At 34.5% G+C, this 22,679-nt stretch overlaps 3 protein-coding genes across 3 annotated transcripts; 1 reads left to right on the top strand and 2 right to left on the bottom strand.

Annotated features, from left to right (window-relative positions):
- Nucleotides 1–6,346: 6,346 nt before the first annotated feature.
- On the top strand, nucleotides 6,347–7,138 carry LOC142605396 (vacuolar iron transporter homolog 1-like). Its single transcript, XM_075776860.1, has one exon. It carries the CDS (start codon nucleotides 6,395–6,397, stop codon nucleotides 7,040–7,042), a length of 648 nt encoding a protein of 215 aa, XP_075632975.1. The 5' UTR covers nucleotides 6,347–6,394; the 3' UTR covers nucleotides 7,043–7,138.
- Nucleotides 7,139–16,282: 9,144 nt separating this feature from the next.
- Nucleotides 16,283–16,894, bottom strand: LOC142644027 (uncharacterized). Its single transcript, XM_075818715.1, has one exon. The coding sequence runs from the start codon at nucleotides 16,892–16,894 to the stop codon at nucleotides 16,283–16,285; it is 612 nt and encodes a 203-aa protein (XP_075674830.1).
- A 1,536-nt stretch (nucleotides 16,895–18,430) lies between these two features.
- Nucleotides 18,431–22,403, bottom strand: LOC142642695 (serine decarboxylase 1-like). Its single transcript, XM_075817105.1, has 5 exons — nucleotides 22,031–22,403; nucleotides 20,318–20,549; nucleotides 20,022–20,215; nucleotides 19,803–19,939; nucleotides 18,431–19,169 (listed from the first exon to the last, which is right to left on the bottom strand). The coding sequence occupies exons 1-5, from the start codon at nucleotides 22,302–22,304 to the stop codon at nucleotides 18,603–18,605; spliced, it is 1,404 nt and encodes a 467-aa protein (XP_075673220.1). The 5' UTR covers nucleotides 22,305–22,403; the 3' UTR covers nucleotides 18,431–18,602.
- Nucleotides 22,404–22,679: the final 276 nt, after the last annotated feature.

Here is a 22,679-nt window from a genome sequence, read left to right as displayed (position 1 = left end):
TATTGATTTTGGTTCTATGCTACACCTGCCCATAAATGGACCTATGGTGCTGTGTTAATACATACACCTATGTAAATCCACCAAAAGCACAAGACAGGCAAAACACATACTCGTGTAAATCTACCAAAAGCAAAGACAAGCAAAAGACAACAAGATACTTTATCCTGTGTCAATGAACATTAACATTAATAAAATCCTGATAACATCATAAGCTACCAAAAGTGAAGACAATCATTGTGACTTTATGTCACATGCAGACAGATTTACAACCAAAACCCAACTACTAGTCCACCACACATCAAACATACACATCTTCCAACCAAAATTGCCAATATTGTTTTTGACACTTGACCAATTTAAATACTAGTTACATTAAGTGTGGGAACTATAACAAAAAAGTGGTTGAAACTTTAACATCTTCCATCTTCATTTACTACTTTTGGAGCCCTTGCCAGCAGCCTTCTTGCCCTTTCCACCAACTGATTGAAACTTTGTTGGCCTTGATACACCAAACTTTCTGACTTTGAATCCCCTAGTAGCACCACCACCACTTCCTTGACTTGGTACACCACTAGTGCTCATAGATGCACTTGGTTGCATAACCAAAATCCAGCAGTTAGCAAGATGGTCCAACAATAGCAAGTAAGAGGGAAAAAAAAATAGAAGAAAGTAGAGGTGCCTGAGATGGTAAAGAATCTCATGTCTCTCTAGGGGTATGGAAGCTCGGTTGTGAGGATAAAGAGAACCAGTTGGCCCTAGATGCAGTTGGAGGTTAAGTTGTTGCGTCAGATCTATTGTTTGGTACAGGTTGAGATGCAGTTTGACCAAAAGCTCTGTATGCAAGCTGAAATCTAGTACTTGGTGGCTGAGATGCAGTTTGAGGTGTTGCAGTCTTCTTTTTTGTTGTAGATTTACTACCTTGTGCCTACAAATAGGGTTGTACAAGTTACATACACATGAAATATGAGGAAATGACTATAGTTCAAAGCATGGAAATACTTAAAGCTTTTGAATTAGCAAGTCTAGCTCTTCTCTGCCATGGAGTTTCACCAATGATGTCTGCCTTGCACCCTCTTGCATTATGTCCTTCTTTTTGGCACTTCACACACTTGATTGTCTTGTTCATCCTAGAAACTCTATAAGGGTTTCTGGGCTCTTCAGGATCTCTTTTTCTTTGCTTTGGTGGTTTGTCAGGTGGTTTATACACATGAGGAGCAACAGGAGCAGGTTGGCTAGTCTCAACCCACTCAGACTGGCTAGACATTGGCTATATTATCTCTTTGTAAGTTTCAACAAATGTCTCTTTCAAGTAACAAGGATGCACATAGTCCTCCACTTTCTCCAGGTTCTTAACAATAGCAGAGATCCTATGTTTGCAAGGAAGTCCTGTCAAATCCCAAATCCTACAGCTACATGCTTTCCTAACCAAGTCAACCACGTCTCTCACGACCATTATCAACCTCATACATGAACTTGCCTGATGGAGTAGCACTGAAAGGTATAGATTCATGTTTTAACTTCTCTAATTTGTAGAACACACCTTTCCAGTGTATTTTGCTATACCTTTCATCTTTTTGTATTGTTTAGTCATGAGCCTAACTCTGATCCACTCCAACATTGCTAAAATTGGCTTATCCCTAGCTTCTAAGATCATGGCATTAAAAGACTCACTCAAGTTATTAGCTAAAAAGTCACACAAAGCTCTACTACTAAAGTGAGACTTAGACCATTGTGCAGGATTGATGTCAGCAAGATACTCCCATGCCTTGACATCCAAATCCTTTAGTTCCTGCATTCTTCTCTCAAACTCCCTGACTGTTATGGCTCCATCTCCACATTGCATCCTTCAACTCCAAGCCCTTATGATCCACTTTAAAATTATTATAGATATGCTTCACACAATACCTATGCTCACAAGTTGGGAACAACACCTCAATTGCAAGTATAAGGCCCTAATTCATATACAAAACAAATTATAATATGTTAGTTAAACATGTTGAAATGAACTGAGGCATGTATTATTAAACTTTAAATATGTGGGTTAAATATGTTAGTACAATTGTAGGCCATACCTTTTGTCTATCAGTGATAAAGACCAGATTAAGTTGCTCTGGATTCCCAATGTCATCTGAAAACTGCTGCAGAAACCATACCCATGAATCTTTGTTCTCTTGCTCAACAACAGCAAATGCAACTAGGAAAATGTTATCATTTGCATCTCTAGTTATGGCAGAAAGTATTTGCCCCCGAAATCTCCCTTTTAGGTGGCACCCGTCTAAACCAATGATTGGTCTACAACCTTCCCAAAAACCAACTTTTTGTGCATTATACCTGATATACATTCTCTTAAATTTGGGCTATGCATTTTCATCTTCCATTTTAGTTTGCAAAATAACCCTACTTCCTTTATCAGTCAATCTTATCATCTCTGCATAATCCCTAAGCTTCCCATATTGCAGCTGTCCATCCCCAGTAATCAAGTTAGTAGCTTTTCTTTTTGCCCTATACACTTGACTGTAACTTATGTCACCTTCAAGTGTTTGCTTCACATGATGTTGAACACCAGCCACTTTCCAATTGGGAATTTTGTCAAACTCCTACATAAACTTCTTTGCAACATAACTTGCAGTCACTTAGTTGTGTTTGAAGGATCTAGGGCAGGTGCACTCTAGATTGAATGTTTTTATTTGGAATGTCAAATCCATAGATAGTTGAGATGCATAACACCTCCATCCACATTCATTTATGCAATAAACTGATATCTTCTTCTTCTCATTCAGCTTGAACTTGATATCTACTAGTTTGTTTATAGCATATTCCCTCAATGCCTCCCTAAATACCTTAGAGTTTGGAAACTTCATTCCTTTCTTTAACACTGGTTTTCTCATGTTAGTTTGGACATTAAACTCAGGTTCTTTTGCAGCAGTTGGTGCTGGCTAATCATCTTCAGATCCTACTAGACTTTCCATGTCATCTTCAAGAGGTGGGTCAATCCATTCACCTTCTTCAAGAGGTGGGTCATTGTCAGCTACAGTAGTCTTATGTGGGGTTTCATTGACATTATCTCCCTCAGAGAGCCTATGTGGGGCTGCTGCACTGCCACTAACTCCATCATGTGTAGATGGCCCATCATCTACATTTCCAAATACATCATCATCAAAATCTGGCCCTTCAAACCCTTCCTCCAACCAATCAAAATCTTGTCCACCACCTCCTCCAGCATCCACATTACCTCCCTCATGCATCTCATGCACATCATCATCATATGCTACTTCCTCATTACCAAATAGTTGTTCAACTGCAAGTGGCTCCTCACCACCATCAATATATAGTGTTATCTTATCTATAGGCCATGCAGCATGAATCTCACACATATAAACTACATCATCATCTCCATTTATAAGCCTTATCCCTTGCTCCAAATTACCTCCAAGAATAGGATAATGAAATCTACTTGTACTATTTGCCCCCAAATCACAACAAATATCTTGTATTTCAAAATAACTAAGTTTATCTAGGTCAACCTCATCAATAAAAGAAGTACTACCTCCTAAATATACTAAATCTGGGTTCCACACAAACTGGCCACCATGCTGAATCTCAAGATTAAATGTCAAGTCAGCCATCTGCATATAAAATACAATAGAATAAAGTATGAGATGGGCTTGCATATGGAAAAGTACAATCTATTATAGATTATTGCCTTATTAGGCAATCAAATTTCTCTTTCAATTTCCCTAACTATATACCAGCAAATGAGATGCGCTTAATGAATGTAATTAACTATGGGTCCGGTTAACGTGTGCCCTTAGGGCACACGTTAAGTTTTCTATTTTTAGAAACATTTTCTCAGAAATTGAAAAAACTGTCAACACTTCTTCAATTTTCGAGAAAATATTTCTACAAATGATTAATTATTGTGTGCCCTAAGGGCACATATTAGCAAAATCCATTAACTATATACTAGCAATTGGGTATGTATCATGTGGTCTTGTGATCCACACAAAGCACAACACAGAAACAAACAATATTAGTAAAAGTTTTTGTTCTGTTTTTGGGAGACAAACTCATGGAAAGGGAAAGCAGAAAAGTAATAATTAATACTATTGCAAAATCATGAAAAGCAATAATCAATGGAGCCCCACAATTATGAAGGAAGCCTAATCCTATGGTCCAGTAGCCCCACATTGATGAATACAAGAAAAAATCCAATTTCGAAAAAAGAATTTTAAAACCCTAGGTTTCAAAAATTAAAAGAATCTACCTAAAATCAGATGAACGGAGCATATGACAATAAAAGAAAACCAAAACTTGAAGCTGACAAAGTCAGGAACTCACCCAATCAAGAGAAGACGAACGGACCAAGCACCAAAAATAAAAAATACTATTTGCAACAGCTGAACATATGAACACTGTGTCTCCTTCTTCCTCGGTTTGCTTGCACGATCAAAACCCTGGTGGTTCCCAGTCCATTATCTCAAGCACATTGCATTGTGATCTTCGTTTGGTGAGCACATTGGATGAGAGTGTGTTGTGGGAGTGAGGAGTGTTTGATTTGTTTTAGGTTCTGCTTTTAATGAGTTTATGTGTTAGAGTAAAGTCTGCACTGGAGGTGGGTTACGAAAAAGTAAAGGAGGGAATCACAAGTGCGTAAAGTGTCAAAAATAAAACCACGGACAGGCAAGCCAAATTAGAGGCAAACCACAGGTGAGTAAAGTGTAATTATCCATTTTTTATTTATTTTTTAAAATAAGTGGCGACTCCCCACATAATCCTAAAAAGGGAAGGTGTCGATGCTTAACCCCTTTTCTGAGAGCACCCCTAGTTTTTCCAGTCTCTCACACTTATTCCCTCTTGGACTAGGAATACATTACCTTTTTAATAAGGAATATATTCCCTCTTGGACTAGGAATATATTATCTCTTTAATAAGGAATCTATTCCTTCTTGGACTAGGATACATTACCTCTTTAATAAAAAATAGACTTTCCTTCCACACCAAGAAATAGTCTTTTCATCTACAATAAGGAAACCCAAATTAATTTTTCCTTCTTCAACTAGGAAACCTAATTTACTGTCCAAGTCACAATCGGAATTTGAGGCAATTTTCCAACACCTAGGTTTTCCATGAACTAAATGGGTTTTTAAATAGAACAACTCAAGTCAGCAGGGCCTAGTCACAATCTATCTATATATATAATAATAGATGAAGTTGAGAAAAACTCAAATTAAAATTCCAAATTAAAGTTCCAATTTTGCGTCATGTGTCCTAAATTATTTATTCTTAAAGAGTTTTATTTCTTAATTTTAGAATCAAATGTGGGACCACATCATAAATATTCATTCAAGTGAGTTATTAAGTACAAAAACCAAAGAGTTTAAAGTGAATGAATCGTAAAAAAAAAAAAAAAAAAGTACTTCACAATAATAAATAACATGGACAATTTACATTTTATTACTAATAATATCCTTACAAAATTTTTTAAAGAGTTAACAAAATATAAAAATAACTATCAATAGTATTTAAATTATATTTATATATATATATATATATATAAGAATTATATTATGCATCTTATTGTATATCTTTAATTGTATCCATGCATATGTATGGAGTTACAAACTAGTTAAATATAATAGCATACACAATTTGCAATGCACTATAAGATCAAGAAGACATTTATCCATAAATCATTAATTCTTCTTAGAGTGAATTTTAATATTACAAAGAGGTTTAAAGGTGATCATATGTAAATGAGTAACTACTTAAATTATAAATAAAATAAAACCTTAACACTCCCAATCCAAAGCAAAATAAAATTCAGGAAGCCTAATTATATACAAGAATATAATCTCGAGTGTGGACACACATTAGATTCCATATTAAATACATTGTGACAAGTACATTAGTCTAGACCGGCGCTTATTGTACCAGATGCATTAGCAATATATAGTAATATATAGTAATATATACGTACATAGCAAGAACAACAACGTCATCCTAGATCGAATATCTCCTTAAAAACCTTTAATCTTTTTATAAATTTTTTTTTTAATCCTATATTTATATAGATTTATCGGGTTGAAGCTTTCCAAGAGAATGGGTTGCTCAATATTTTAAAGAATAAAAAAAATACTATCCCTCGCAATCCAAAGCAAAATAAAAACAAGGAACATATATATAACCTTAAATTCGAGTGTGAAAACGCACTAGATTCCGTTTAACAGGTACAACACCATTTTCCACCCCTTCCAACTGGTCACCACTCGAGAATTCTCGTTATAAATAACCTCCTTCAGTCCTGAGAGCTTGTGCATCTCCTTATACCTATTATCATAATCTTCTTCGTTATCATTGCTTTCTTTGCTTTTGTTTTTTTTACTACATTTCTTCCATGGCAGCCAATCAAGCAAACGACCAACCATCCTTCAACGTAGCCAAATCACTTGATGTTGAGCAACAAACTCAAAATGATGAATTAGACTATACCAAAAGGGGACAATGGCTTAGAGCTGCCATCTTAGGTGCCAATGATGGGTTACTTTCCACGGCATCCCTAATGATTGGAGTTGGAGCTGTCCGAAAAGATGTTAAGACAATGATACTTTCTGGGGTTGCAGGGTTGGTTGCCGGAGCCTGTAGTATGGCTATCGGAGAGTTCGTCTCAGTTTACTCACAATATGACATAGAAATGGCGCAAATGAAGAGAGAAGGTAACACTGAGAACATGGGAGTTGAGCAGTTAGATGCTGAGAAGGAGAAATTGCCAAACCCTTGGCATGCAGCTGGAGCATCAGCAATTTCATTTGCTGTGGGGGCTTTGGTACCGCTACTAGGGGCAGCATTTGTAAAGGATTATGCAGTGAGGGTTGGGTTGATAATAGCAGTTGTAAGCTTTGCCTTGTTAATGTTTGGAGGGTTAGGTGCTTTTCTTGGGAAGGCACCAATTGCCAAGTCCTCGCTAAGGGTGTTGATTGGGGGCTGGATGGCCATGGGATCTACTTATGGCTTAACCAAACTTGTTGGTTCTTCTGGACTCTGATCGATCATATCCTACTTTTTCAACCCTGTTTCTCTTCGTTTCTTTCTTTTCAAGATCTGTTAGATCTTGTAGTTCCACAAGCACTAAATAAACTGAAATGTGTCGTTTTTTTTCTCTATTTGTCTCTCTCTCTCTCTCTCTCTCTCTCTATATATATATATATATATATATATATCTTAGTAAAGTAATATAAATGAACGAAAAAAATTCTTCATGTCATTTTGTTTCGAGTACATCATTTTTTTTTTTTATGAACAAATAATGAGTAGAAGGGGCGACCTAAATTGGTGTCTTTCAATAAGGCATGACCATAGTAAGAGCATCTCCAATAGCTAAGATAAAAGCAAAATAATCTCTATAATAGAGAATGAAACCAAAAAATAGTCCTCCAACAGCTTATTTAAAACTCAAAAAGATTTTTACTAATGAACAATCATTTTCCAAACCTAATGTGCTACTATTCATTAGCAAAAGAATAAAACAGAATAAAAAATTAGCAAAGAAAGGAGTGGAGATGGGGGTATAGGGATATGTGTGTTAAAATATTAAGAAATAATATTTAAATGAGATAGAGAAATGATAGAGAATCTGTTGAAAAATGTATTTGAAAAAGTAGGTAGATAAAAGGTAAATGTCATTTTTCACTGTCCAAACAATACAAAAATATAGAGAAGCTGCTGGAGATGCTCTAATACCCCAACGGGCCTACAAGAACAAAGAATTCGGATGAGTCATAACTATGCACACAACCCCATTGAAGACACTAGTGAACATGAGCCAAGACTATATAGTTATTTCACAGATGCTTTCCATTGCAGAATTCGAACCTGAAACCTCCACCTCCCAAACAAATTTCGAATACGTTACATTAATTGTGCATAACAGGCTAATAAAATAAAGTAAAAGCTCTTTATGCAATTCCAACATAATTAAGAATCATGATTGAAACAACATTACCAATATTTTTCTAGCAGCTCAATGTAAAAATTATTTTAGGATGGAAAATGCTGAAGTTATAAACTATTTTTATAAATTTTTGATATAGTTAGTAGTTATTGGTAAATAAAAAAGTTATACTAGTTGTGGAGGGTGAAGAAGTGAGAGGAAATCAACAGTTGGTAATAATATTGTAAAATAATTTGTAACTAAATCATTACTCTTTTAGGATAGAGAAAGAACAACAAAATTTTGAGAGACTATTTTCTTCTAAAAAAAAAATTGAGAGTCTAAGGATCCGTTTGGTTGGAGGTAGGAAAAATGGAAGAAAAGAAAAGATTTAGTTTCCTTATTTGTCTTTGGTTGGAGGTGAATAAGTGGAGTGATGGAAAAATATTTTGTTTGGTTGAGAAGAAAAATGAGAAAATAGAAAATAGAGTTTATATAAATTTACTCATATGCCCTTATTAAAAAATGATGCCCAATTAAAAAAAAATCACCCAAGTTTATTAAAAAAGAAAAATCATGCCCAATAAAAAAGAAAAAAAATTAATTATGTCTAGTTAAATCCAAACAAAAAAAGAAAAAGACAAAAACACCCTAAAAAGAACCAAACACCAAACCAAAAATGTCAACAACAAAAAAAAAAAAAAAAGTGAAAGGTGGGGTAGTTCCATCATTTGACTGCAATTAGTCTTCTCCTCTCTATTTTCTCTCCAAATTGGGGAGAAACTATTTTGGTGGGCCAAGAAAGAAAATACTTAGGCCCCACCAGTTTTTCCTCTTTAAAATTCACTCAACCAAATACCTCAAAAAGCATTTTTTCTCATCTTTTTTTCTGTCCTCCATAAAATCCCCCTAACAAAACGGACCCTAAGAGATGAGGTAGGAGAGAACTTTTAAGTCAATCATCTAACAAAATTATATGCGGAACTTCCATCTCAAAAGGCCATTGCAAAAATATTCCTTCCTAAATATTTCTCACCCAAGTCAAATGAGTCAAGAGTCTTATGCGTGGAAATTTAGTCTGGAATTTATCTTGAAAGACCACAAGACTTCATAACTCGTATAATGTAAACTTTGGAACAATCTTTGCATTGTTATTCCAAGTGAGATTATTTCCTTCAAGAAAAGATTCCTCGGCCTTTTTATATTTAAGAACCAGCATGGAATTTCTAGAATAAGCAAGTTGTTATTTTCCAATTTCGTCAATTTCTTTATGGATGATGGGCTTGCACCGGTGACCCTGTTGTCTCTCAAGTCCAAACTGATTATCTCAGATAGATTATTAGGAAATATTATATTGACAATGATGGGTAACCATTGGGGGAGATAAACACCTTAAGGAGGCTTATGAGGTTGGGAACAATTATGTTATATTAACTAGTTGTTAACCCGTGCTATGCACGGGAACCTACTTATTTGTGAGGTAAACTAAAATAATTTTATAAAATCTTAAATTGATTAAAAAACTACGTCATTGCATGATTTGCTCTTATATGACTTCAATTTGTGTTACAATTTGATAAAGAAGCCATTACTTGAACATGCAATGATTACAAAAAAATTGTTAGACAATTTCAGATTCTGCAAAAAAATAACTCCAAAATTCAGATATTAAAACTTCTGAAAGAACAAAAAATATTAAAGAATCAGATGATTCACTGCGTAGAAATTATTAAAACAAAAAAAAAATATAACTAAATAATAGAGAAATATAAAATAAAGTTGAGTTACATTCAAAAGAATAATTTCAATTATTGCAAGTTTTTTTATCTTGTAAAAAACAGCTAAAGAGAGTTTGTTAGTTCATGTACAAAAATTACTTTTTAAAAAATATATGAAAAACCATAAAATAAGTTTTTTTTTTTTAAAGTAGAGGACAAGAAAATAACATAAGAAAAGCTCATACCTCTACTCAGCCTTAAAAAAAATATTGGAGTTTGCATTACTTTTATAGTGTTCATGATTAACCTCGCAAATTTTGAGATAAATTATCAATATTTGAGTTTGAGTTTAAGTTGGACTTGTTAGAGAGATAGAGTTTCACTCCTTGTTAAGTTTGGACTAAATAAAAATAATTTTATTTAAATAAAATGATAATTTTATTTAAATATTATGCTGACATGGAAAATTGTGCTAGATTCAGAGGTTTCGGTTTTTAATCAATTTTGAAGAATTTCATCTGGTATAAAATTTCAAATCGTAAAGTAGTTAGATTTCTAATCAATATGAATTATAAGAGAAGGAGAATTATTGATAATGGTGGAATGAAAAGTTTGATAAAAAGAATAAATAAACTAAAAAAAATTGTGACAGTTCAACATAACTAAAAACGAAACCATGTATTAGGGAAAAAATTGTGACACTTTCTACCTAACAGCTATTGATTTTAGCTTAGAAAAAGACGATGTGAAGGGAAAAAAAATTTGATTACCATTGGTATCTATCCAAAATGTGGATAGATACCTAAAAATTTGCTAAAGTAGTACATAGAAGAAAAGTTGATAAAAAATTAAAAGTGGTATTTCCATGTAAAAATAAAATAAAATAAAAATTGTGACACTTCAACATTAAAACAAAAATAAAAAGGGAAAAATTATAACACGCACTTCAACGTTACTGCTTTTAGGATTGGAACAATAATTAAGTTTTCATATTTATCTCAAAATTAGAGCTTATGTTGGACTTCTTAGAAAGATTGAGTTTCACTCCTTCTTAAGTTCAGATTAAACAAAAATAATTTTGTTTAAAAAAAATAATAAGTTTGAGTTTAAATTGAACTTATTAGAAAAATAGAGTTTCACTCCTTGTTAAGTTTGAACTAAACAAAAATAATTTTATTTAAATAAAATAATAATATTATTTAAATATTATGTGACATGGAAAATTGTGAGAGGCTTTGGTTTTATATATATTAGTCGCTAACCCGTGCTATGCACAGGAACTTACTTATTTGTGAGGTAGACTAAAATAATTTTATAAAATCTTAAATTGATTAAGAAACTACACCATTATTGCATGATTTGCTCTTGTATAATTTCAATTTGTGTTACAAATTGATGAAGAAGTCATTGTTTGAACATGCAATGGCTTACAAAAAATTTGTCAGACAATTTCAGATACTACAAAAAAATAACTCAAGAATTCAGATATTAAAACTTCTGAAAAACCAAAAAATATTAAAGAAAAATTATCAACGTTTGAGTTTAAGTAGGACTTGTTAGAGAGATAGAGTTTCACTCCTTATTAAGTTTGGATTAAACAAAAATAAATTTTTTTTTGGCGTAAATGCACTTTTGGTCCTTACATTTTGGGGTCATTTCTATTTTGGTCCTTACATTTTCATTTCACCACTTTTAGTCCCTAAATCAATTAACGCGTTCCATTTTGGTCCTTACCGTTACTCACTTAACAGAAATTACTGATATGGCAAATGGTACAGTAAAATAATAATTAAAAAATCTATTTTGACATTAAAAAATTGCCACGTCAGCATCTAAATAAAAAAAATTAATTTATTAATTTTAATTAAATAAACAAAATTAAAAACAAAAAATCACATTAATTGAGATTTAAAAGTGCTTGAACAAGAAGAACAAGAAGACAAACCCAGATCTAAGATCACAAACCCAAAAATTAAATTTTTTTAAAAAATAAAAAATAAAAAATAAAATAAAAAAAAACAACAACAACAACAACAACAAACAACCATTCAAGATCGTCAAAAACGCAGATCAAAAACCACAGTTCAAAAACTAGATCAAGCCCACTTGACACAGATCAAAAACCACACATCAAATCAAATCAAATAAAAAGTCTATATGATAGTCAAGAAAATGAATAAATCTTTTTTATTCAGCTGAACCAACATTCATCATCTGCTTCCAATACCCAAGAATTCACTTTTCCATTTCTTTTCATTGTTCTTCGGAACCAAACGAAGCACAACTAGATCAGCATAAATAAAAAAAAATTCATTCTTTCGAAAACCAAATAAACCCCAGCAATTAATTTTCTTTTTAATCATTCTATTTCCCCAGCAAACAAACAGAACACAAGAAACTCAACAAAACCAAAACTTTAGCTAAAAAAGAAGAAACCCAGATCAGAAAGAAAAACCCAAGACGGATTTGCAGACGGAGACGAGTAGACTGAGGATCGACTTGGAATCGGCGAGGGAGTACTCGATTGGCCCGCCGTCGTAGAGCAAACCCAGAACATCAAATGAAAAATCAAACCCTCCATACAAACATCAAACCCATTTCCCTTTGAGTTAGAATCTGATGTAGGTTCTTGCACTGGATGTTAGTCTTACGTGGCTTGACACCGTTTTGACGGTTGTTGACGGCGTCGGCGACTTCCTTCGTCGTCATTTTGACAGTTCTTGCACTGGATGTTCTTCCCACGCTTCGATTAGAGTCTCCGTCGCTCCTTTGCTCCAACAGTCCTCGCGTCCCCCTCCTCCTCCTCTGCCGCCAGATCTGGATTCAGATCCGGGGCTGGGTCGGGTGGCGTGGTGCAGACCCGGGCGATCCATTTAGGGAGATGGGTCGGAGGTTTGAGTGGTTTTGGGGAGAGAGAGAGAGAGAGAGAGAGAGAGAGAGAGAGAGTGAAGAAGAAGCGTCGAATCTGACTCAAAGGGAAATTGGTCGTGCATTGAGTTTTGAATCTTTGGTCTTTGTATTTTGTAGATCTATGACTTTTTGATTTTGGGTGTTTCATGATTTTGGTGTTTCATGTTAGCATGTTCTTGATTTTGAGGAAGAACTCATGAGGACTGGGAAGAACATAATGTAAAATTTTTTTTTTAATTTAATTTCTTTTTTAAACAATCTACTTTTAATTTTTTTATTTAGTTAAAATAAATAAATAATTTTTTTTAATTTATAAGATGACGTGGCATTTTTAATATTATTTTATTGGCCACGTTAGCATTTAATGTGTCAACAATGGACGCCGTTTGACGTCAGCAATTTCTGTTAAGTGAGTAATGGTAAGGACCAAAATGGAACGCATTAATTGATTTAAGGACTAAAAGTGGTGAAATGAAAATGTAGGGACCAAAATAGAAATGACCTCAAAATGTAAGGACCAAAAGTGCATTTACGCCTTTTTTTTTTAAATGATGAGTTTGAGTTTAAGTCGGACTTGTCAGAGAAATAGAGTTTCACTCTTTGTAAAATTTGGACTAAACAAAAATAATTTTGTTTAAAAAAAATGATGAGTTTGAGTTTAAGTTGGACTTATTAGAGAAATAGAGTTTCATTCCTTATTAAGTTTGAACTAAACAAAAATAATTTTATTTAAATAATAAATATTGTGCTGACGTAAAAAATTATGGGAGTTTCAGAGATTTCGGTTATATATATATTAACCACTTTCTCTTGACATTCTTATTCAATATGAGACTTCACTCACGCATGTATATCCAACAATTTCTCTCTCACATGTGAGTCCCTACCTCTTTGCAGTCTTTGATCAAGTCTTACTCACTCCCCTTTGCCTATGGGCTTTTAGCATCACCAGTACGTCATCCATGGACCTCTCGAATGTCATCCATGGGAACCACATGTCAACTTTACATGCTCATCTATGATAATAGGCATGCACATTCATATCCATTGGAATTGTGCACTTTACTGTGATCTAGCATATTGGCAATACTCTTTTGTGTAGTTAATAAAACATATAGGGACATTATTTAACCTAAAAGAGTTAAGCATATGAGTTTGGCTCCAACTATGTTATATTAACCACTCACCCTTCTTGTTATTATTCAATGTGAAAATTCACTCACGTGTGAACAGCCTCTTCATCAAGTGTAAGTCTCTACCTCTTTGTAGGCTTTGACCGAGTCCTCTTGCTCTTCTTTGCCTATGGGCTTTTACAGTTTTACCATCCCAGCACGTCATCCATGGGAATCACATGTCAACACCACACTCATCTGTGAGAATTGGCTTGCATATTCCTATCCACTGGAAATGCACACTTCACTGTGATCTAGCACCATTGCCAAATACTACTTCATTAGTCCTTACTCTAGGATAATTTGTGTGGGCCCTTTAGCCTTGCATCAACCCCTCCACGCTCATCCATGCATGGGAACCAGCTGCACATTCTTATCTGTTGGAACCATGCACTTCTCCATGATCTAGCACCATTGGCAATACTACTTTGTTGGACCTATTTCCAAGATCGTTTGTGTGGATCCTTTAGGTTTGCTTCATCCTCGCTAGGAAAAAAACCCTGAACACCTCGCCACCTTCATTGCACTCCATCCCAAAGTCCAAATTAGTTATGAAGAAAGCTAACTGCTTCGGCATATGGAGAATTTCGAATAGATTTCCAAAACCACAAGCACTAATAAACTAACAAGTCTCATATTTCTCTTTATTTGTCTGTTTCTATAATATATGTACCTTAATAAAGCAATTTAAATGAAACTTTTGGCGAAAAAAAATTGTTCATGCCATTTTCTTATGTTACATAAATTGTGTACATCAGGCTAATAAAATAATAAAGTACAAACTGTATCCAACATAATAAGAATCATTATTTGATATGTTTTTCAGCAATTCTCTGTAGAGGTTATTATTTTAAGATAGGGAAAGAACAATAAAATTTCAAGAGTCTAAGAGATGAGGTGGGAGAGAACTTGTAAGTCTATTAAGTCGAGTCTTACCCCGTCTTACGTGTGGAAATATTCCTTCTAACTGTTTCTCACCCAAGTCTAGTAAGTCAAGAGTCTTATGTGTGGAAAATAGTATGGAATTTATCTTGCAAGACCATAAGACATCATACAAAACTCGTACAATGTAAACTTTGGGACAATCTTAGCATTGTTATTCCAAGTGAGATCATTTCCTCTAAGAAAAATCTCTTCAGCCCCTTGTTATTTAACAACTAGGATGGAATTTCTCCAATGATCAAGTTGTTTTCCAATAGAAGTGTTTCCAACTTCATTAATTTTTATATGGATGATGGGATTGTACCAGTAACTTTGTTGTCTCCCAAATCCAAACTGGTTATCTTAGATAGATTGCCAATAACAATAGGAATCTCCATTGACTACTTGTGGCTGAAGTCCAAATCGGATATGTTAGATAGATTGCTAATATTTATAGGAATTCCCATTAACAATGAATTGTCATTCAAATATAAAGTTTTCAATGACTTCAAATTCGTAATTGAAAAATAGAGTTCCTGCAACTTTATCATATTTTCCATGGAATAAATATTATAAATTTATAACCCATATGAAAATGGACAAAGTTTGGTTACAAACTATGTTGTAATTAACCAATGGCTACAACTTTGCTCAATATCTTTTTATCAGAAGTAAATTTTGATAAATCCACCATTAGATTATATTTTCTTCTTATATTCTCTATACTTGCAAAATTTCTAAAAAATAAAAAAATCAATAACTATATTATCAATCAAATGTTTAAATTTCAAGTTTTTGAAGTCTAAAATTATGCATAAAAATTAAGTTCATGAATCGAATAGTAAATAACATCCAATTGACATGAAATTTGATATGTTTGTTAAGAACATAAAAAATATATAATTCAACTATTAGATTTTCAAAATATGTAACTATGTTAGTTTTTTTAATGGGGTTTGTAACGAAACTTTATCCTATATAAATATTGAAGATACCTCAAGTGAACAAGTTGAGAGAGAATGGAGTCATTGAAGCAATTGCAACTTAAATCAAGAAAAACTAAACTAATGTACTCAAATTAGTAGAGTGTTAACCTAACAATTCTCGGTGATTTTGACTATAATGCATGCTAGATGCGTGAAGCTTCTAATGTGAAAGAGCAATGTCATCAATTCATCCTGATGGTGGAAACCAACGTGTCGTGCTCCCGCAGCTGCCAATCAAAGAGATAGCCAAGTTTTTTTTTTTTTGAGAAATCTCTTCTTTTTCCCTTGAAAGGTAGAGAATTTATTTCTTGAGTAATATTTTATTTCTTGAATTTTACCGTGCATGAAGTGTCATGTCATTAAAATTCTAAACGACGTGATACTACATATATCCTTTAATTTTTCTTCTTCGTATGAATCATCAACAAAGTGAATAAAATCTACGATGTGTTCACCTTGTACAAATGCATTACGAGTATTAGAAACAATCTCTACCAAAATTTCATTATTATTATTATTTTTTTTTTTTTTTTTGATAGGGAAAGATTTAACATTTCATTAAACAGGGCTAAAACCCAAACCAGATGCATCACTAAGGATTTGAGAAACAATCATAGGAGGAGTATCCTCCACCCAAATGGTACAATATTAGATTTGCTTTGCATGCCTAGCTAATAGGTGAGCAGCATTGTTACATTCCCTGTGGGTAAAAACAACTTTCGACGAACTGAAACTTGCCAGGCCTGATTTGGCTCCCACAATCAGCTGCTGAACTGAGATTGGGGCAAGACTTGGGTCAGATGCAGCTTGCATTACCACCTGAGAATCGCCTTCCAAAATGATCTCTCTGACACCCAATTCCCACGCAAAAATAACACCAACTTCTGCTGCCTTTGCTTCCACTTCTAAAGCACCAAGGGGATAAGGGAAATTCTTGCAAAGAGTTCCCATTATTAAGCCTTTGTCATTTCGCACGACCACACCAATACCACAATGGCCAATATCCTTGAAAACTGCTACGTCAATGTTTACCTTGTACCAACCAATCTGAGGGGGGCTCCAAGATTTAAGGGGACGAGGCTGCCTATGGAGGGGAAGCTCAGAGACCCCGCGAAACTCCTCTAGGAACTGCTTGGAGTCCTCGAGAATTTCGAAGGCTGGCTTGCCTTGACCCCCATGTCTGACAGAATTTCTGTTGTTCCATAAGAACCATGCCGTTGTCGCAAAAGCTTCCAGGTCCTGTGCTGGTTTAGCATCCATTACCAGTCAAAGCAGATCAAGGAAACCTTGGGGAATGGGGAATGTACTCTAGTCTTGGAATTTTTAAATTTGACATTTCCCACACAGCAGCAGCAACCTCACAGCTCCAAAAAACATGCCCATCTGATTCAACCGCACCGCACAGATCACAGTCAATAGGAGCTGGGATTTTGCGCTTTCTTAAGTTGACATTTGTGGGTAGGATGTCTTTGCACGCCCGCCAGATGAAGTTTTTGATTTTGTTTGGACATTTCAGTTTCCAAACAGTCTTCCAGATAAGCTTTTGGAGTTATCAGAACATTCACCCCCCTCCTTTTTCATCAGAGCCTTACGACTGACATGGTAAGCACTACGGACGAAAACCCCATTGGCTGTTGCAGTCCACACAATTGAGTCGGGAACATGCATCTAGGTAAGAGGAATGGCTAAAAATGACTTGGCTTCATGGGGTAGAAATAGTTCCTTAATTAGCTCAGATTTCCAGCAGCCCATCTCTCTATCAATAAGAGCTGAGACATGTTCCCTTCCATCAATGATTTTTCTTGGGCTCATGACTTTAAAACTTTCTGGGGTTGGGAGCCATTTGTCATTCCAGATGTGAACAGATTCGCCATCCCCAATAGACCATCTTAAGCCATCGATCAAAACACTCTTAGCAGCCATAATGCTCCTCCAAGCGAAGGAAGGCTTCTTACCAAGCTGAGCATCTAAGAAAGACATCTCCGCAAAGTCCTCACTCCTCATTTCTCAATCATATGTTTCAAATTTGAAAGAGGCTTCAAGCCTATTGATACTATTGTAGTTCAGTGCAAATGGAATCTATGACGGGCCAAAGAAGCAATTATAGAAATATTCTTCCTAGAAAAGCAATACAAGAAATGTACTAAACCTAGACATTGAACGAACATTATAGCTGTTTTTCACCAGCTAAAAAGTCTCAAGTTCATTGTAAGCTCATGTAGTTATAGGTTTAAGAGGCCCAAATTCATTTTAGATCCATATACTTGAAACAATTGAACCCCTTAAATATAAGGCACAACAAATAATGTCATTACCGCTGCTGAACTATAATTGAACCCCTCCAATATAGAATTTGCATCTAGATAAACAACTCTCAATAAAATCTGCAGCTCTCCATATTGTTTTTGAAACATACAAATAGCAAAAGATTCAAAAACTGTCACTCCTACAGTTTTTTTTTTTTTTTGAGTAATTTACTTTCTTCGTTTCTTTCTTTCTTCACAATTAACCCTCAAAGAAAATTTGTTCACTAATACAGAACAGAAGATTGAAATTTCATAACGTTTGCTTCTAAAAGGAAAACTCAAGCACACACAAATTAACCTTTGACCAAGTTCACTGAACAAATTTCAGTAATAATATTTGCTACCCTTCTCCCTCATTATGTTTGGAATATAAACATAGCACAGTCCATAAATATGTCAGGTGATTTAGCTTATAAGGCATCATAGCACCAGACATATTTATTTGAGATTCCCAGTCCTCAAAGAATGTAACAGCATGGAATCAATGTAATTAAGAAACATAACAACGCTAATTTAATGCAAGTGCTAGACTTAAGTATTTTGTAAGCATACAGGTAAAAGGTTGAATTGTAAAAGGCTCTGCATCTAATCTGATAAAGCTGAGTGTTCTGCTACAACAAAGAAAAATTCCAAGTTGCAAAGTTCTGAATGCGCCACACATTTCACTTGTGCAAAGCACAAAGACAATTTTCTTTACCTACATCTGATGCAATACAAGGAGGTTGAAGCTTCCCATCTTGAAACCATGCAGCACGTTTCTGAACAAGTTCATTCAAGAAATCATCAAGCTTATCTATGGTGATGTTGGGCATTACCACAACATGAGCAATATTGCCCTGGCATGCAAGCTGCCACTTTCTAATAAATTCCTCATCTTGGGGGCGCTCAAATACAACCGTGCTACTCAGTTCATTCAGCATTGCACCAATCCCTGCAGATATTAAACGATCTTTCAAGTAGTGTGCATTTGTAAGGCATTTCTGAACTTCTTTTTGGAACCCTCTGTATCCTTTCCGGTTCAAGGTGTACCAGAGAAAGATGGGAGCATGACCATTTCGGCTACCCATAATTGTTGCATCCCTAGAAGCAAGGTACTCCACATCCCTGGAGAGAGCCTTAATACGCTCCAATCTCGTTATTTGTACACCACATGGCATTGAGCATCCTACAAACTTGTGACCCGAAACACTCACACTTCCAATAGGCTTCTTGAAAGTAACTTTTGGTGCCTGGTCATCACCAATATAAATTAGCACAGCAGAACATGCAGAAGTTATTTCGAAATATTATTCATGAAAATAAAGATTGGTAACCACAAGAAAAAGAAAGAAAAATAAAACAGAACAAAAAAAACTTTTGGTGCAAACAAGCATATTGTCATAAATGATGTCTAGTCTAAGACAAGAATACAGAAAACATGCAGATGTTTCAAGGCTTCTCTTTCTAATCATATCCTTGCACTCCATTTGGGAACATACCCATGCTTCTGCAAACTATCAACTTCTGAGAAGGGAAAAGAAAAAGTCTTCCATAAAGGGTCTTTTCTTTTTAAATTTATATAGGCAAATAGAACATGGCTCCAGTTTGGTAGGTCATACCTTAGAGTTCCTAATTCCTAAAGAATATTTAAATAGAATCTTTTCTGACAACTCAAACAAGACAACACATTGTGCATGAAAGTCATACATTAAGACAGCAAAGCAAAAGATTTTGTCCTTGTACTTCCATATTAAAACCTAAACTATTGATTCCTGCAAAAAATCCAATATGTGCACTACATATGCACCATATTTAAGAGAATTTTCACTTCCCATCTTCTAATATGAAAGGCTGCAGTGGTTAGAAAACCATGGAATACTCACACGTTTGACAAAAGGCATCATGAGACCAAACAGAGCCCCATCACAGTGGATGTAGAACCTGTCATGTGTAAATCCTGTTTCTTCCAATTTCTGTATAACCAGATCAAGATCATCAACAGCTCCTTTAACAGTAGTTCCTGCATAATTATAAAGAGTGAACCATAAAACATGAGTGAGCTATAAAACAGTTAAGAGAGAGAGAGAGAGAGAGATCATTACCTATGTTAACATTAATTATGGCTGGTTTGTCCCTGTGACAAAGAAGCTTGGATTTAAAATCCTCACAATCGATCTCGCCAGAGACTAGAGTTTCCACCTTTATGCATTCCATCCTGTACATTCGTGCTGCTTTGAAAACCGAATAATGCGATTCACATGAGGCATACAAAATCCCATCTGCAAACACTTCCCTTCTGCAAAATGAATCTACATGTTTAGATTCTTTGCAAGGGCAACAATTAGTTTCTAAAATCTTAAAATAAAAGCTCAGAAAGCTGAGGTTTATCGTTACTAACCCAACTAGGATACCATGAAGATTCCCTTCTGTGCCACAATTTGTAATGTAACCCCAATATTCATTCTTCTCCAGTTCCCATAGCCGGACAAACCAATCCAAAACACCCACTTCAAATTGTCTGGAATGGACACCATAGTTGCTCTCTATAAATGGATCCCCAAGGTTGTTGATGGAAAAGTGTTGAAGTTGTGCCAGAGCACCATAATCGAAGTCCAAGTTATACGGGTAACCTATCAGAGATTTTTGTAAGTGAAGACTGTTAAAATTTCTTGCCCATATAAAACAAAGAGATTTCTGAATTTCAATTGCAAATGCAATTCTTGCGGCAAGAAGAAAAAACTAGACAAATATTGAATGCATGTACATTGTACAATTTCATGCTATAATCACATCACCAAGAGAGAGAGAGAGATTGCCATACTTTCATCTCTCTATGCCAGTTCCACATACTTTCATGCTTTAACGTAAATCTGTTAATGATAAAGAAAGTTATGCATCTTCTTATGCAACACGAATGCATAGTGTTCTTAGGAGTTGGAAAACACCAAAAAGATAGTATGAATCAACATAAAGACACATCTATGCCATAATGAACTTTTAATGATAATTTTTTATATATATATATATATATAAATTTTAATAACAAAAATTACAAATCCAAATATATTTTCCTTGATTCATTAAGGTTCTAAGCACAAACATGAGAAACAGGAAATGAAGGTGCACCATAAATTTAAAGTTATTATCTTTTAAAGCAAAAGAACCTTTGATACATTATAATTGTTTCTGCTCCCCTTCACCCAAAGTATTGAATATTGAATGTCAACGTAAATTCGAGATAACCAGATCATGAGGAGGAAAGGAAACAAACTTTTCCAACATACCCAAAAAAAAAAACCTTAAGTAGACATGTATCTATGATCCACATTAATGAAAGTTTAAAGCTTTGTATGATGCAACAGCTTGAAAGTCAATTTCTGCATTGAATTTATTTTTGCAACTATAAAAAAATTTTGAATTTTTACTAGGAAAAAAAAAAGGATACAAGAAATTTTATATTGTGTTCTTATGTTGAGCTCAAGACCTGTATTTCTACGTGCTACAAACCATTTAGTTTAGTTTTTTTTTTTTTTTCCTGGCCCCTAGTACAGACCCATCTTAGAAAAGCTTTTGGTAAGCCTCATGTACAGACATACATACATACATATAATTGATAGGTTAATACAGACATGCATATAAAAGTAAATTTTTACATAAAATACCAAAATCATGTCACAAATTATATTGTAAAGTACAGATAAAAGAAGAAAAAAAAAAGAGGTATATGTAACATGTGCATGTAAATTATACATAAACACTCATTATCAAATTCCTAATCAAATAAGCACATTCATCAAAAAATAAAAAATCAAATAAGCACAAATACATAGCATTCATATTCCCTCCAAAACCAAATACCACCTGAAAAAAAAACCGATCAGTGTTTTTGTCTGATAATAAAGAGCAAAAATAACAGAAGCGATGTTGAAACTCTGTCAAAAAAAAAAAATTCCCTTCAGAACCAAGTACTATCTAAGTTAATTAAAATCCATTTCCTATACAATGTAAGCCCGATTTCGAAAAAAAACCAATGTAGACATTGTGAGAAAAGCTAGATGGAGTGAAAAGCAAAAGGGAAATGGGGTGAGTTAAAAAAGAAGAGATGCATTACCCAGATGGTGTTTGGTCCTCTCGAGGAGGGATTTCCTATAGCGAGCCAATATAGAAGCCATATGAGCCTCTCTGTCCCCAGTGAGCTCATCGTCAGCATCGGGCTCTGTCACGGCCAAGCATGTACTGTGCACATTTCTCCCAACCACAATCTCTCTCTTATCACCATTACTTTTTTCCACAACCGGTTCGTTGATCACAGCCGTGGGATCAAAGTAGTATTCTGGCAAGGGCTCGATCTTCTCGGTGTCAACATCCTCAATGCCTCCAACCATTGATACAAACAGAAGCAGACTGAGTGAGAATCATGTGAAAGTTGCAGCTGATGTGAATAGTTTGGTTTTTTTTTTTTTTTGGTCTGAGCTGCTAACCCGCCGTCTGAACCCTTTTTCTCTGTACCCCAATCACTTTGTACACGTCAATTCAGTTACAACGCTTTGGCGGTTTGATTATTAGTTGTAAAACTAAACAAATTTTTTTTTTTTTTTTATTAGATATCTACGGATCTACTGTTGAACTAAATTTTAGTTTTTGATGTAGGCAAGAATTGAACCCTATATCTCTTATTTAACTATCAAAAATTTTATCATTTGAGTTAGCTGGAACCCACGATTGTTATTACTTATTTCATAAATCAAATATTTAAAAAT

Source organism: Castanea sativa, chromosome 7 (assembly GCF_040712315.1).
Source record: "Castanea sativa cultivar Marrone di Chiusa Pesio chromosome 7, ASM4071231v1".
Classification (NCBI taxonomy): Eukaryota; Viridiplantae; Streptophyta; class Magnoliopsida; order Fagales; family Fagaceae; genus Castanea; species Castanea sativa.
This window is presented reverse-complemented; position numbering and strand designations above follow the sequence as displayed.